We start from the raw sequence: 18,158 nt of genomic DNA, 5'->3' as shown, positions 1-18,158 counted from the left end.
TTTTAATTTCAATCTTTAGAAAAAAATTCTTGTGGTGTTTACCCCATAATTTCCCTGTTCTTAAATACCCACACCATGATTGCCGTACGGACATAAGCTTGTATTGTTATGCTCGTTCCGGGGCCGCGATGCCCAATAACGGAGTACATTATCAGTAATAATGTACAGCGATGACGTCACAAAACTCATAATGCCAGCCATCTGTAATCCCAACTTTACGATTTTATATTTTCATTCATTTAACTTATGAAGACATTCGTATTATTACATTGTATTGAACACCAATTTTAAATATGTGATCAGTCGGGGTTTTTGTACATATGGTGACTTAATAAAGGAACTTACCAGTGACCATAATGGACATGCAACATACACACATCCCAGTTTGTATTTCGTCATTAGGTTAAATATCTCTGAACTCGCTATGCCAGCTAAGTACGATGCTTCTCTTTTGATATCTGTACATTCGTCACTTTCCTTCCCGCTACCAGCACATGGTCTCTGAAATGCATAGTGTGTGAAATGTTGCAGTGATGACAGCTGACAGATTGACAACTATACTAAATTACGCTTATTTTGTGCAAGCAGTTCGCTTCAAAATCTTTTACAAAATAATTCACTCAGATAGTATTCATCTGTGATGCATTCTGTTCTTTACACAAATTCTTCTTTAAATACTTGAAATATAATTATGTTAATCATTCTGCAAAGAAGCCTGATTAATACAGATAGTGAAACAAAAATTGTGTCTAATTTATACCTGTATTTAATTCGGCAGTTTTTGAGATAATGATATTCATAAAATTTGGTAATTATACTACTAATTAGGCAAATAAAAATATGATTCCATTCATGAAATGTAAGTATTATGACATTCTGTGAAATCCCTAATATGGTAAAAAAAATGAATGAATTATGTAAATTACACGCAAATAAGGATAATCACATGGACGACCTAAATTCAAAAATCAATAATCCATCCACATAACTACAGTGATTTATTAGATTTACTTCATTTATGTCAGTAGTGTTTGAAATAATAGTGATATTGAAGTAATGACGATATTTATTATGCAAATTAATATGAAGAAATTTCACAGAAATTTCACTGAAATAATAGTGATATTGAAGTAATGACGATATTTATTATGCAAATTAATATGAAGAAATTTCACTAAAATGTACAAACTGTAATTTCACCAAATTGCTACAGCTATGTAGAATATATTTACCAAGTACTGATTAATTAGGTGGAATCATATTCCATGAATAAGAAAAACACGTTCCGCAATATGCATATAAGTGTTATCAATGTGCAGGCATGTAGATATAACGACATAAAACACGTGTTTCATATTGTTGAATGTAATTTTAACCGTCGGTTTGTATATAATGTCACTATCAAGAAATGCTTTAGTGAGAATATTAATTTATGCAAATTCATGTAAAAAGTGTCACTGAAACATTTATCGCAATTTCATCATCTAGATAATGTAAACATACTGTTAGTTCACATAATCAGATCCTTCTTGAGATCTAAAGAAAAACAGCTAAATTTGACAAATAATATAATCAAATTAGAATAATATGCACGCACGAATTTCGCACCAAAACTATCAGTTCTTGGCATAACCAAACAAAACAAAAACAAACACCTAACAAATACGGTAATGGTTCATGCAATACTTTATTAAATTATTGGACAATGTGTACTGTATTCAGATATTGTATTTTGAATCTAAAAAATCCACTAATATGGATAACTTGTCAAGACTTAACTGTCCATTATTATAACATAACCAGACAGTTTTGTTATCTTGTGAAATGATAGTTGATGATGATATGATGATGATGATGATGATGATGATGATAGTAAAAGTACTTACCTCGGCTGTTTTATTTCTCCAATGAAGTGCTAGGTAAGGATCTCCATTGCAAATGTCACGTGTCAACACATTAACAATCTTTTGAACACGTGGCGCCCGGACAAGATGATTTGTAATGTCATCTTTGAGTGACTGAGAGGTCCGTTGATCAATATCCAGATCGAAGCGATTGATTCCAACATATACAAGACATTGGACGTCCTCAGTTAGAATCTGAAATTGTTTTAAATCGTTTGTTTCCAGTTTTCTTACTTTATCAACACCTTCCAACTCTATACCGATTTTGTCCCGAAGCATTATTGTCCGTGTACTCTCATATTTTTCAGTATCTGCCCAGGTAATGATTTTTGTATTTTCTGGTTTGCAGGTGTTTACATATTCCTCTGTCGTTGCCATTGGCAATAATTCTTTTACACAATTAAGGTCAAAGGTGGTATTAAAATCTCTCATATGCTTCTTAGTAAAACCATAGGTATGTCCACCATGAAGGAAAAAAGGCATTTGGACTAAACTTCGTTTCGTCAACAACGCTAACATGACAGCGTTTTCGAAGATGAGATATTGGCGATTTGTTCCGCCACCTTCAAGTGTTTTCACCGGTAGCAAGTAACGTGATTTCGTAGATTGAGCTTTGCTATCTGTTTCTGATTCGTCCGCTTCGTCTAATGTTGCCTGGACAATGGGCAAAGTAGCCTGGTGTCCCTCTGTTTTCTCGAGAAATGTCGACTTTATTTTGGGTGAAGCAGCTTGGACTTCCTCCGCCGTCGATATTATCATACCTGGAGCTGTCGATTTGCTAATAATGTCTTGAAACCTTTCCTGAAACTGTTGTTCATTGCCATTTCTCTGCCGATGGATCAAACTGGGATTGAAATACTTGCCATTCTGTAAAGTTGAACACGGATGAATATTGTAAATGTCTTTTCCAATTTCGAATACATATCTGGACGTGTATGTAACTTAGGTAATTTTCAATATTTTTGTATTACACTGTAATGTTTTCATACTGTAAGTACCACAACATGGCAGATAGGTGTGTTTCCTCTCAAATATCAAGTATATTTTACAGAATTGACGGCCATTGATGTACTTACCTGTTCCTGTATCGCTTGAGTACTCTCACTATATAATGTATTCAAGTTGACACGTCTCTGATGTATCACGATAAGCAGCACGATGATTACCAATACTAGGAAAATGGTCGAGATGCGTGGACTTTTCAACAACCTCATGTCGACTAGTCTCGGGACAAAATTGGTCAATGATACCTGAGTACCCAATGATGTAGTGGCTATAATAACTAGAATAGCCACGCACTCTTTGTTGTGTTAATTAGATTTTGAGCACACCATACTTTATTGAAGCATCCTTACTCCACTGAGGCATGCAATTTAATATATTTCATTAATTCTTTTGATCTAGATTCCATATTGTACGCAAAACATTTACTATATATTTACCATGTATGTAGTGACTGAAGGAATGACACCATTTCCTGCTGTATTCTTATACGTTGCATTGTCAAGGCCTAACCTGAATCTATTGTCAAAATGCTATACAAATTAAATGTACTTGTCTAGGAATTTCAGAGTGAAAATCGTCACACTTGTAATGTCAGTGTATAGTAGTAATCAGGCATTACACATACGTTAGACCACATATTATATGGTGGTCTAACAATGACTAAGAGATTACTTTACAAATAGATATGAAATCTCAAGTTTAGCCCCTCCAATATGGGGGGTTGGGGTGGCATTAATGTCCTAGTTAATAGTTTTCTACTAAAGGCCAGTTAATGCTATAATCCTGCGTGTAGTAATAAATATTACATTACCAATTAGTATTTTCCCCTGATTTGCAATCAGAATTACCTGCCCAAGGACTTTATCCATTCAGAAATAAACGGCAGCGTCTTGGCTGGAACCTGCAACCTGTAGATTCCAAGCCGACCAAGCTAACCATTCGCCCATTATGACATCATACACATGTATACAATTGCCATTTTTACCTCCTGTAAGGTTATATATCTTTGGAATGCAAACCTCAAATTCATGTAATTTGGTACATATGTTAACCATAACAAAGTGCATACATCCTATAAAGTTTGTGCATTTAGCTTACAGCTTTAATGAATAATTTGTATCATTCGGTAATTAAGCTATATCTTAAGTATGCAAGATTAACATTGTATATAATTTGGTACATATATTAAATTATTTGATAATAAGTCCTTGTGAAAATGATGAAAATTCTTAGATGCCACTGGTGATAGTAACGTTGATACAAGATCACAAAGTAAGTTGTTGCTACACAATATATTTTCAGTATAGAAATAATCTCAGTCGTATATTGCCGAAGAAATCGATGTTTTATATCACAATGAAATTGTTTAATCAACATGTTAATGTGGGAAAGTGTGAACATTAATTCAACTGTATGAAGTTTAATAGGCCATGTGGTTTGTTAATTGCCATTTCGTGTACGTGCCGGTCGGATTGGACGTTGTTGAATGAGATCTTACTTTCTGGATCAATTTTCATAAAGAAGTCAATTTCCCTCATACATGTATTAATGACAGAAGTCAAGTATTTAAGGGGCATGATAACATAAACATGTGCATATCTTCACCTGTGTGACATCAAACAGGGCAGATCAAAAACCCAAATCGCCCCTTTTCTACCGAACTCATTTCTCTCAACTGTTCAGAATCATTCTACGCTACGATCACATTATCGTAATAATTATGTACTCTCAAAACTGGTAAATACACACACCTTACTTTGCATACATATGTGGGTGGTATGAGTTTGATACGCAGATGTACTTTTATTTGTATTTAATTCTTTCTAAAAAAATAATGTAGATGATGGATTACGATTTTAGCCTGGAATCCATTCGGATTGTGATTTTAAATTTTTGCTTTCCATTCATCTTACCTTGGCAAGTTTTACTCAGACTTGCCGCCATGTTGAATACACAATGGAGGATGAGAAAACCAGGACTTCCGTGTTTGTAGCTATGTAGATTTTATCCGAAACTTACATCCTTATTTTTATCCGCAACTTACAACCTTGTACCTAGAATATTTCGGGCTCTAGGTAGGTCCTAGCTAAAAGTCTAAAACTGAATTTCCCCCCCTCTCTCTCTCTCCCCCCCTCTCTCTCTCTCTCTCTCTCTCTCTCTCTCTCTCTCTCTCTCTCTCTCTCTCTCTCTCTCTCTCTCTCTCTCTCTCTCTTCTCTCTCTCTCTCTCTCTCTCTCTCTCTCTCTCTCTCTCTCTCTCTCTCTCTCTCTCTCTCTCTCTGAAATGTTTGGTGTACGGTGGAATGTTTGGTGGCAGAGCAAAGTAAATTAAACTAGGCGATTAAAAGTACTGAGCAGAAACGACTGTCATGTGTTCGTTTGTACACAGCCTAACACGTGTGCAACGAATTGAATACAAAGAAGACAACCATAGACATAGCTTACATTGGAGTATGTCACTCAAAGATATTACTTCAATGACCCGGTCACTCCGGCTTTATTTCATACCTCATCCCGATTAATGCTTAGAAACCACCCTGGTACCGATCACCACCTCTTCCCTATTTGTATTAGTGTTTACGAATAAAATGTCTGCCCAAAACTTGCAAAAGTATACACTTGCACTCACGCGTTATGGGATTCTGTCATGATAGTATTCGTATGACTTATACCGGCGACTATATTCCCATTTGAGCACGTCTACGAATTCACAGAGAAGGGAAAGAATGTGACAAAGCGTGTACTAAGAATTTCCTTATTGTGTTTCCGTTTTTTCAGAATTTCTGTTCAAAGGTTATTATATTATGACTCTGTAAGTGTTGTTTGTCGGCATCCCAGGAAGATCCCGGATGTTGAATGTAGTTCTTCCAGTCAGCTCTCGTAGCAATACCACGAAATTTGACCAATTGGACGATCCAGCCGATACAAACACTTGTGCTCCTGAACACAAAACAAAATACTTGTTATAGGCACAATTTAAAGCAGTATATCCTCTATTTAGAATGACATGGCCATGATGGAGTTTATTATAGCTTCTGTTTGTCTATTCTAGCATGCATTTCTCTACGTATTTGTCTAACATGCCATTTTTAAAACCTGGGATACCTGGCTGTCTGTCTGTTCGACTGTCTGTGTATATGGATAGATGGAGGGATGGATGGATGGATGGATGGAACAAATGCATTTAATATTTCTTTAGGTTTCATGATTTTTATACATGTATACGATGTTCCAAGCATCTTCACTACAAAACAAATAATAGGGGAGTATGCAGATGTATTCTCTCGTTGCATATAGTTTTCACCTTGTATTTACAATTATATATATATATATATATATATATATATATATATATATATATATATATATATATATATATATATATATATATATATATTATCTGAAATTAAGCAATTAACTTCATATAATTATTTATTTTACTCTTCACTTGCTACATGTCCAGTACAGCATCAATTCAATACAAAGTACTGATCACCTACAAAGCACTCAATGACGTTACATCGCCGACTTGTTTGACAATAAAATCACAACTCATTTACTTCGCCCAAATAACAAAAGTATACTCCATGTACCCCGTTGTAATACAAAGTCATAGGGTGAACTTACGTTGTTGCAATCCGTGACATTAAGTGGTCAAGTGATATACCAATTGAAAAATTGATTTTGAACATGACAAATCAAATCGGTATATCACTTGACCACTTGATGTCACGGATTGTTGCAAGCAGCGCCGCTCATAAGGAACAGTATACCAATTGTATACCACAGTATATCACCCGCTGTCGCTGTCGATATATTCAAGAAGGATATCTAGATGTATCTGTTTGCAAGAGCTTTCTAACTTTACAACGATCTAACATTGCTCCTGTTTAGTGTCATAGAACATTACGTCGAATTGGATTTGGCGCTATACAAATTGTTTTGATTGATTGATTGATTGATTGATTGATTGATTGATTGATTGATTGATTGATTGATTGATTGATTTTACCTCAGTGGAGAAAAGCTGCAAGGTTGTTTTTCCTATTCCTACGTTGCCTCTTTCGAACATTATATTATCATTCCACATATATTAAAGGGTTTTGTAGGTGTGCCTTGAAATATTGTTAACTATTTCCGTTTAGTACTGCTAGTTCATTTATTATTAATGACACTTTCTTGTTCTGGTAAGCGAGGGCACTGTATGCAAGCTCCCACGTGCCATTGCTTTGTGCATTTAATATAGACAACGTCTTCATAAGATAACAAGTAAACCTTACTGTATACAACTTTTTGTTCAATCAATGGCAAGTTAACTTACTGTATACAACTTTTCGTTCATTGACAAGTAAAACCTTCAGTGAAACTTCTTGTTCGATCAATGACACTTAAAACCTAATGCATACAACTTCTTGTTCACGCGAAGATAAGTAAACTTTACTCTAGGCAACTTCATGGACAATCAATAACAAATAAAACTTACTGTAAACAAGTTTTTGTTCAATCAGTGACAAATGAAACTTCCTTTAGACAATTCCTTAAGGGTTCAATCAATAACAAGTAAAGCTTACTGTAAAAAATTTCTTGTTCAGTCAATGACAAATAAAACGTACTGTAGACAACTTCTTGTTCAATCAATGACAAATAAAACTTACTGTAGACAACTTCTTGTTCAATCAATGACAAGTATAACTTACTGTAGACAATTTCTTGTTCAATCAATGCCAAGTAATAATAATCATCAAAGTAATCTTGGTTTTCCGTTCTCCCAGTTGTGAGATTTGCTGATATGAAGATATGGTCACGTGGTATTCTCTTTGCCAAGTGGTCAATAATTTTCTTATGAGAAAAGAATAAGCTAAATCAGTATCCTTATTGGTTATTACTATTGGTTTTTGTCGCTAAATTGTACTTAACCACAATTGCAGAAAGTACACACAATAATTACTTCTAGATTTATCTTTGGTTTGTTATGTTTGTTCTGGTAGGAAAGAACGGCTCGCCAAGCCATTCGTAGAGTATGATCGTGTGACTACAATTGTGTATGTGAATCTGTATGGGAAGTTCACAAGATTTGAATTACAGAGTTACGTATTTGTTATAGGATAGATCGATTTTCAGTGATGTATATTAAGAATACGTCTTTCCACTGTCTGTAGATTTTGATGAATATTAATTTTTTTTTTTATGAATTATAATTTCCATACTTATTTCTAAGATTTGCATAGTAAACTGGGAAACTACTAATAGTCCATGGGCGCGTTCGATTTGCACAATCATAATCATGATTTATCGATCACAAGCATGATTTCGCGTTTGATAAATACTAATCACAATCATGATTGATAATCACAGTAATCATGTCCCAATCTGTGATTGGCGTGATTACAAGATGGCGGATAACGTAATATCATAATCGGATCGCGCGCGCGTGGCAGACGACAAGTTAGAAATGACGGAAAACATTAAGTAAACAAATTGGTTAATTGTGTTCGGTGATGAGATTGCTCATTTGTTATCATTTTTACCATTTTGACAATGTAAAATCATACAATTTGTAGGAAATATGTGAAAATGTTTTGAAATGTTTACATGTAAGTAATCATGATCATGATTGAGTGTTTTGTTTACAACCTCGTTTCCAGAAATGACGTCAGATTAATCACAATCATAATTGGGCAAATCAAACGCGCCCCATCAAACTATGCAATACAGTTTAAAGATAACCTTAACGTTTGTACAGTCACATGTTATCAAAGTTTTACAAATTTTTTCTATGTCTTCTAAACATTTCATTCTCTATTACTTTGTTGATAGACGTCAAATTATCATTCAGGCCGCCCTTTATAATCCTTATACATCTTGACGTGCGAAACACCATGATTTAATGCTATGAAGTGCTAGATATGCATTCTTCTGTTTATGGATTATTAAACGCTGAACCTACTTTTAAAATTCGTGATCCACAAATGTCTTTCAGGTTTCCATGCATGTTATGACTAAAACGAATGTAGACCGACTTACCAGTGACCATAATGGACATGCAACATACAAACACTTCAGTTTGTATTTCTTCATTAGGTTAAATATCTCTGAACCTGTTATGTCAGCGAAGTATGATGCTTCTCTTAAGATATCCTGACATTCGGTCTTAACTTTACCATTACATGGTCTCTGGAATGTACAGTGTGGAAAAAGTAATTTATTCCTTAAGCCATGTTGAATATAGTGAGTAATTATTGATTCATTTAGTAAAATTGTATGCTACAAATAAGAAAACACATAATTTCTTTTATCAATGTGCAAATAAGTGTTACCAATATGACCATAATTTATTCAAATACTAGTCAGAACTCGACATAAAACAATTGTCACATTTTAAAATCATTTTAAACGCAAATTGTCGATATCGATACACTATTTTGAGTAAAATATGTATTTATGCAAATATATGCGAAAACGTTTCACTGAGAAATTTATTGCGAAATTTCGACATATATATACTGTACATCTATTAAGTGTTAGAGTTCACATAATTAGATCCTTCTTGAGATACAATCAATAATAAAAATCAATAACATGATCAGATTAGAAGTAGTGTACACGAATTCTGTTCAATATCTACACAGTTCTTGGCATAACCCACATAAAATACATGTACCACATGTCATTGAATTTGAGCTTATGAATCTCAAGAAATTATGACACAGACAGGGGTGCACTCGTACACACATACGCACGCACGCATGCACGCACATATGTACACACAGAGACGGACAAAATAGAAAGAAAAAGCCAAATAAATATAGCGATTGTTCATGATCAACCCATTTTGTGATACTTTAATAATTTTACAATTAGTATGTAAGAACACTCTCATTATCACTGTGATAACTTGTGAATGTATAGAAAGTAGATTTTGCGGGTATTCGGGGATGTAAAGATATAATTAACTTTACAATGTCACGGTGGCTAAACTTGTTGACGAAATTGAATGCACACACACGCGCGCGTACACACGCACACGCACATAAACATAAACATACACATACGCATACACATACACATACACATACACATACACATACACATACACATAGACATACACATACACAGAAATAAATACATTTACACAATAGAGTCTTGACTACTCGAACATGTGCTTGTGTACATGTGTGTGTGAACACTAAACTGAGATATATACTGCTTGATGAAACTATTCCTATCTCAACAACTCCACCATACTGCCTGTGTTTGGTTGTCTTGTAAAATGATTACCATTGGGTTGTTGTTTTTGATGATGGTGGTGGTTGTGGTGGTGGTGGTCGTGGTCGTGGTCATGGTCGTCGTGGTGGTGGTGGTGGTGGTGGTGGTGGTGGTGGTGGTGGTGGTGGTGGTGGTGATGATCGTGAACGTACTTACCTCTGATGTTTTATTTCTCCAATGCAGAGCTAGGTAAGGATCTCCATTGCAAATATCATGTGATATATCGTCAACAATCTTTCGAACACGTGGCGTCCGGACAAGATGTTCTGTAATGTCATCTTTGAGAGACTGAGAGGTCAGTTGATCGATCTCTAGACGGAAGCGATCGATTGCAAAATATACAAGACATTGGGCGCCGTCAGTTAGAATTTGAAATTCTTCTAATCCCATTTCATCGTCCAATTTCATTACTTTATCAACACCTTCCAACTCTATACCGATTTTATCACGAAGCATTTTTGTTCGCGTACTCTCATATTTTTCAGTATTTCCCCAGGTAATGATTTTTGTATTTTCTGGTTTGCAGGTGTTTACATATTCCTCTATCGTTGCCAATGGCAATAACTCTTTCACACTGCTAAGGTCAAAGGTGGTATTAAAGTCTCTCATGTGCTCCATACTAAAACCATAGGTATGTCCACCATGAAGGAAAAAAGGCATTTGGACTAAACTTCGTTTCGTCAACAACGCTAACATGACAGCGTTTTCGAAGATGAAATATTGGCGATTTGTTCCGCCACCTTGAAGTGTTTTCATTGGTAGCAAGTAACGTGATTTCGTAGATTGAGCTTTGTTATCTGTTACTGATTTGTCCGCTTCGTCTGATATTGCCTGGACAATGGGCAACGTAGCCTTACGTTCCTCTTTGGTCGACATGATTGTACTTTCCTGAATCTGCTGTTTCTTGCCTTTCCTTTCCTGATGTCTCCCGCTTCCATACTATAAAAACAAACACGGATGAATATTAATTGTTTATATTGATGAATATTGCATCTGAACGTAGTACCAAATGAACTGCAACAGTGCCATTGGTGAGATAGTTCCTTACTAAAAGTGAAACATGGCAACTAGTCTTTGTAAAGCACACACTCTCACTCAGATACTTCATCTCGATGTGACTGAATACATACATGATTGAAAAGAAAATGATGGCAACAAATAAATCCTACAAAGTGACTACTATATTGCAGGAAATGGCTTAATTTTGATAACTGACCCATACCCCCAAGGTTGGGATCGAAGGTCACGTCTCATAAGAAAGTAAAACAGTTTTTGAGTTATGCAGTAAATCACGATTGTTCACTAGTACTACGAATATGGCCGTCATTCAGTAAAACATTATATGAGCATCAAAAGTAATGTTATATCCATTGTGCAGCAAATTTTCTCAGCAAAAGAGATTGGGTTTCTGTATTTTGACGTCACTAAATGACAAATATGTATTGCTTGATTGAAAGTGTCTAAAGTTTTAACTTAGTATGAATGGGGACATGCATAGGCGAGTGTACACGGTACAGTGGTTTCACTGTGGCGTTTAATAATAAGTTTCTACCGAGTGCGTCGTGCGCAGAACAATGCGCAAAGCAAAATATATGGATGTCATTAATCGTCCTATAAAATGTGTGAACAGTGCGCATAAAATAATAGTCTTCAATCGTAATACCATATAAAGTGTGCATAAAACAATATTTTATTATAAAAACATAAATTGTGTGCATAAAATAACGTTTATTCATAATAACAAAGAATAAGCATGAAATAAGCATTGATTTATCATAACATAAAATATGTGTATAAAATAATATTATGTATCATAAAATGAAGAATAAGTGGTTGAATAATAACGAGACAGGACTATGAAAGCGACAAGTAGAGTGTTTATTATATATCACTGGCCTAACAAAAAAAATCACATAAGATCACATTGATTAATGAGACAGAGCCGGGTGAAGTAATGTTATTCTATCCTAATGAGTAGAGGTCACATGTCATCTTAGAGTGATAAATTGTATCCCAATTGAATCAACAGCTGTTTAGGTAGAATTATTTGGGGCAGGTCAATAAACTGGCTATTGCTGAGCTGAATTAATTATATTAATAAACATTTACTAAATAAGGTTAAGAGAGAATCTTTTGTTGTAAACAATTTGTTTGTTAACCATATTTGTATTACGGAATGAACAATGTTTTAAATAAAATGTTGATGACGTATGCGATTGAAGTAGCTTTGGAATTCGCTCCTCCGCAGACTAAGTTAGTTGGCGACTGGACTTGATAGCGATGCCAGCGGGTTCTAGAGAAACTATTAGCTGAGCCGAAAATACTCAAAAGAACTTTAATGTTTGGCTGTAATTGACTGGAGCTGAAGTAAATTGTTTCCCCATGCTGCAAATCGTATAAGTCATTCAACACAAAAGTAATATTTGTGTCTTTGTGAGTTTCTTCTTTACAGAGCACTGTTTCGTGAAATCGGTACCTCTCTGATTGCTAACCAGGCGAGTTCGAGTTTACCGCTGAACACGGGTCAATATTGCAGCTGCCTAATTCAGCGTCGTAACAGTTGCGATTACGCTCAATTTTAGAATAGATAGGGTGGGTAGATTTTTTATTATATTTTTTTTTCATATGTGAGTGTCTAGTTCAGGTAGTTATGTTTTCCATTGTTTTCCATATGGTCTCTGTGTTATTGGTTTCTTCTCATCAGATGTACAGCCATTACAGATTGGAATAACAGTTTTATACTGTGTTTTTTAAGTCAGTTTCCGCATCCGCGGTTCACAATTTTTGCGATTTTATTACTTTTTTTTCTCAATATGTAAAAAAAAAGGTTTAGGGTCAGCGTGAAAAACTGTGTGGGTCGAGTAACCAACCGGAACCAATCCAAAACTTTTTCTATGCCTAAGGTATTCTCTTTACGCTTCCCTAAATACACATTTTGATGCGAGGTGTTTCAGATCTGTTGGAAGATTATTCCAACATTTAACATCTGCAAACGAGATTGAAAATTGTCTGGCGGCTGTGTATGATCGAAAAAATGCAATATACAAATTTGGTTGAAGTTTAAACCTAGTTACACGACTATAGTATTGAAATAATTATTCAGATGATGAGAAAGATCTCCATTGTATAATTTATTCAAAAATGAAATTTCCAACACCCTGTTCATAGATATCAAGAAGACCGAACAGAGTATATTACCAAGTCAATAAAAACAGAAAATGTTAACTTTATGTCTTTTCCAATTTCAAACATATCTCTGGCTTTGCATGCAGCTCAGGTAATATTGAAGTGATAAGGTTGTTATACTGTGATAAAGACAACATGATAGATAGGTGTATTTCCTCCTAAATATCAAGTATATTTTACAGGAATTGATGTACTTACCCGTTCCTCCATCGCTTGAGTATTCTCACTATTCAATTTATTCTGATGTATCAAGATAAGGAACATGGTGATTACCAAAACCACGAAAATGGTCGAGATGCGCAGATTTTTTAACGTCTTCATTTCTACTAGTTTCGGACAAACTTTGGACAATGATTGTGATCACTGACAGTATCTAATAACGTAACGGATGCAATAGCTAGAATGGCCACGTACTCTCTGTTGGACGATGTAAATACTTATGCTCAGTTAGATGCTTTATTAATATATTACTAGGGGGTTCGATCGAACACCCTAGATTCGTGCTTTTATGATTTTCAACGGTAGGCCATATCAAATTAAATCCAACGTGTTTTCTGAATGGAAACGACTGTGCATTGAATAGTTGGTAACCGTTGTGAAACCGATAGATGATTAAATCGTCAGATGAAACAATCCGATGAAATTTTAGCTTGAGGATTGATTGATTGATTGATTGATTGATTGATTGATTGATTGATTGATTGATTGATTGATTGATTGATTAATAGATAGATAGATAGATAGATAGATAGATAGATAGATAGATAGATAGATAGATAGATAGATAGATAGATAGATAGATAGATAGATAGATAGATAGATAGATAGGTAGGTAGGTAGGTAGGTAGGTAGGTAGGTGGGTGGATAGATAGATAAATAGACAGAAATTACAGGGGAGGTGTTTTTCAAAAGATCGAGACATTAAAAATATAGACCCCCCCCAATCGTTGCACAAACAGTCCTGTGCCATCCCCTGTACCATGAAAAATGTGACCCGACAAGTTCTAATGAGTTCACAAATACAATTCAACACACTAAGTTCTCCTGAAACTGTGTCTTCACTGTAAAACATAGTACTGTCTCGGTAATAATAAAGGGAAGGGAAGGGAACTCCGAACACCATCAATATTAAATAAGTCTATGACGTTGCGTTCACCATATAACCAACTATTGGTTGTTAGATCAAATTTGTTAATAAGTGGAAGCATTTTCCAAAGCTGGTTCAAACTTGATTATTTTGTTTCGTATAATAAAGTGGTTTAAAGGTCAGTAATAGCCAAGTAACCGGTTTGTCAAGGTTATTGCAGGGAAGACATTGGCGATACATCCCTGGGTCGATACTTACTTGACCCTTGTTTTAACCGTTTCGGACCGGCTGTTGGGTCCTTCATCAGTCGCAGTTCTGTCTAACGAGACAGTGTTCCCGCATATTTTCAAAATTGTTTTTACATCCAGAATATCATCTCCTGGCATTGATTATCAATAGTGCACAACTCTTGTTCACATGAAGGATGGTGATTATATTTCGTCTGTCAGTACTGTCAATTTAAAAATTCATATAAATAAATTTGATTTGTTAGTAAGTATAATCATTGCCAAGAAAAATTGTTATAGATATTCACTTATTCCTGGGACAATTCCAGAATGGAATCTCTTACCATTATCCATTTAACAATCAAAGACAATAGGCAGTTTCAAATCTGCCCTCTCCAGCATTGATATCACCGATCTCACAGATCGTGCTCACCTGAACACAGGTGAGATCTAAAGGACGCCGCCAGCGTTATGCCTGTGTGATGATAATCTTTTTGGATGTTTACACAGTATAGAAGTAGAAGTAGAAGTATTCATGATTAAAAACTTCTAGTGGCAAGTTTCTTTGTCTACAAGATTTAATTTAACCAAGTAGTCAATATTGGATCCCGAATTGAAATATATTTTTGGTTGGAGTAAGTTAAATTTAAATTAGCATGCTTTTGACATTTTATGAGCTCATCATTTTGTGAGCTCATCATTTTGTGAGCTCATCATCATATGTTGCTTCATGTATGCATATAAGGTAGGAGTAATCCCATTGGAGTCTCTAAGACTGAACTCAATCGCGAGTGTAACGAAGTTTATCGGGTTTTCACGCAGTATGAAACGCGATTTGAAGTCTTCGAATTCATCTATGTATGTTTAATTCACCAACACGGAGGATATAATCTCAGGCAATCCAGAATATGTTATAACCATAAGGCATCGTATCTATGAATACATTCTGTTGGATTTATTATGTACAGACTGTGGAACGAGATGCCATTCAAATAATACAGCTGTTTGAAACAATATTGTACATCCCATGTCAGCGACAAATAATTCTGGAATATGACCAATCTGTCATAGCATCTATGCTGATTTCCATTCAAACTCTCTGTTGAGTCAATAACCACCAAATATAAAGATATTAAAAGAATTCGTAACAAATTGCATCAATAGAAAGATGGTGACGAATTAAAACGTCGTGAAATTACACTTAGTCTGCGTAGTACATACATAAACATTTGGAGATTCATCTTTCACCCTTTAACATACTACGATCAGACAACAAACACACCGTCATATACTGAATTAACTTTTCTCTGTAAATCTGGTTAGATTGAATTAATTTTACTCAGGATAATACAGTTACATTTCATGTTACAGCTTCTATACTTTACGCCAAACACAGGTGTTAATGGCAAAATTGCATTTATAACACATATGAATAGATCGCTAGGGAAAATTAGAAATTTCACTAGCACTTTACTTTACAGGTGAAACGCCATTAGGGAAAACATATAAGGAACCGTACAATAAACAAAGTCCATTACTTTACCATATACATGATTGTCAAGAAAATATGAAAATAGTTCTACATTTAGTACGCCTTGACAATGACCCTTATTTAACGGGGAGCTTTCTTGCCAGTTTGTTGATGTGACTGTCTTAAACACATTCTGGCCTATTTTGTTTTTTCATCTTCTTAGCAAATGTGATTCAATTTTTTGGTTATCTCTTTAAAACTGTCACTTTTTAACAAGTGAAAATACTGCAATGCAAGGTTTTTGAAATGTCTCATTTTTATCGGCAAAATATCAAAATAGTGTAAGCAAATTTAAACCAAAATAGATCAGAAGGTATTGCTAGTACGGACTGTCAATAATATGAGTAAGCTATCCAAATATTTGACAGTTATTGTCATATCACTCCCGAAAATCTGATATTTTGTGCTCATAAAATTGGACTGTGTCATCTCATTAAGGTCACAATCATTCAAATATATATGCATTTATACTAATTTAATATTGCATATCAATATTAGATTTACAGAATATGAATGTACACTTGGTTTAACATACGCGTATGCACACACACACACACACACACACACACACACACACACACACGCACACACACACACGCACGCACGCACGCACGCACGCACGCACACACACACACACACACACACACACACACACACACACACACACACACATATATATATATATATATATATATATATATATATATATATATATATATATATCTATACATACATACATAAGAATACAAGACTGGATGATAACTTAGCTTCACGCTTATGCGTTCGTCAGACAATTAAAAATTCTACTAAAATCTAAACACTGTCGCGTTATATATATATATATATATATATATATATATATATATATATATATATATATATATATATATATATATATATATATATCATAGTCGGAAGTAGCCTTTGAAGTTAGACTATTGCTAGACTGACTTTCGATGAAATGTCCATGTGCTTAAAGTAGAAATAGTGTTGTACAATTGTTGTGCGATGTATGTTACTATCACTTGAATTTTCAGATGACCGGAAGCTTCAATCAGCTGTCGATGTAGCTAGGCCTGTTATCCTTGTAGTACTATTGATGGTAGTTTGTATGTGCGACTGTCGAGTTGTTCTGGTCATTTCATCAGACTCTGATGTAATGGAACGACCTCGCCTCTTACGAAAGGCAGCTCTCACCTTTTCAGAATAGGAAAGAAATATCAATAGTTAAAAGAAAGATTTTATCCAGTAGTACTAGGATGTTAAAAATTGAATAGAAGTGCGGTTAGAGAATGATTGTAAGTAGTATTGTTTTTTTTGTACTGATATTTGTACACAGATAATATTTTGCCATAGAATTCTGCAGTCGCAAAGTTTAAAATATTTTGAAACTTCTGCCAACCTTGAAAGTTACTATTATTATTATTATTATTTATTCACCTTGAGCATTACTGCTCATCAGTAACGTTCAAAAAACAAGAAAAATATACATGACTGTACACAGGAAAATATATGAAGAATGAAAAAACAAAAATATATATTGCAAATAACACCTTACATGATTCTTAAATTTCCTGCATGTCTCAAGAATTGTCCTAAGTTATACGTTTGCTTTACATTACGGACAGGGAATAACTGTACAAGCTTGAACACAGATGGTTTCTTCCAATAATATGGTTTGATGTATTTGGAGCGAAGGTCGGTGTAGAAAGGACATTTAAGATCAAAATGGTACTCATCCTCAATGTCATTGTTACACTTTGGGCAATTTCTCAAATTCCTGACTGTAGCTTGATAGCGTCCGGTTTCTATGGCTAAACTATGTGACGGCAATCTATATTTAGCGATTAATTTCTTTAAATGCTGTGGTAGGGGTTTGCATAAATAATATTGAATACAAAACAAATCATATAAATACTTATATAATATACACTTTGGTGAAGCTTCAATTTGA

The 18,158-nt window shown here is 34.7% G+C and overlaps 2 protein-coding genes across 2 annotated transcripts in view; both read right to left on the bottom strand.

The window, feature by feature from the left end:
* Positions 1–5,417: 5,417 nt before the first annotated feature.
* Positions 5,418–13,739, bottom strand: LOC144447803 (uncharacterized). The gene is made up of 5 exons (XM_078137890.1): positions 13,558–13,739; positions 10,330–11,112; positions 8,932–9,081; positions 7,605–7,746; positions 5,418–5,847 (listed from the first exon to the last, which is right to left on the bottom strand). The coding sequence occupies exons 1-5, from the start codon at positions 13,678–13,680 to the stop codon at positions 5,705–5,707; spliced, it is 1,341 nt and encodes a 446-aa protein (XP_077994016.1). The 5' UTR covers positions 13,681–13,739; the 3' UTR covers positions 5,418–5,704.
* Positions 13,740–17,254: 3,515 nt separating this feature from the next.
* LOC144447669 (adhesion G-protein coupled receptor D1-like) overlaps positions 17,255–18,158 on the bottom strand; it is a 7,397-nt gene continuing 6,493 nt past the window's right edge. Inside the window, exon 9 of the mRNA XM_078137747.1 lies at positions 17,255–17,401. Coding sequence (XP_077993873.1) covers positions 17,255–17,401 — 147 coding nt within the window. The remainder of the gene's footprint in view (positions 17,402–18,158) is intronic.

Source organism: Glandiceps talaboti, chromosome 16 (genome assembly GCF_964340395.1).
Source record: "Glandiceps talaboti chromosome 16, keGlaTala1.1, whole genome shotgun sequence".
NCBI lineage: Eukaryota > Metazoa > Hemichordata > Enteropneusta > Spengelidae > Glandiceps > Glandiceps talaboti.
The sequence above is the reverse complement of the archived record's forward strand: the minus strand, read 5'-3'. Positions and strand labels throughout refer to the sequence as shown.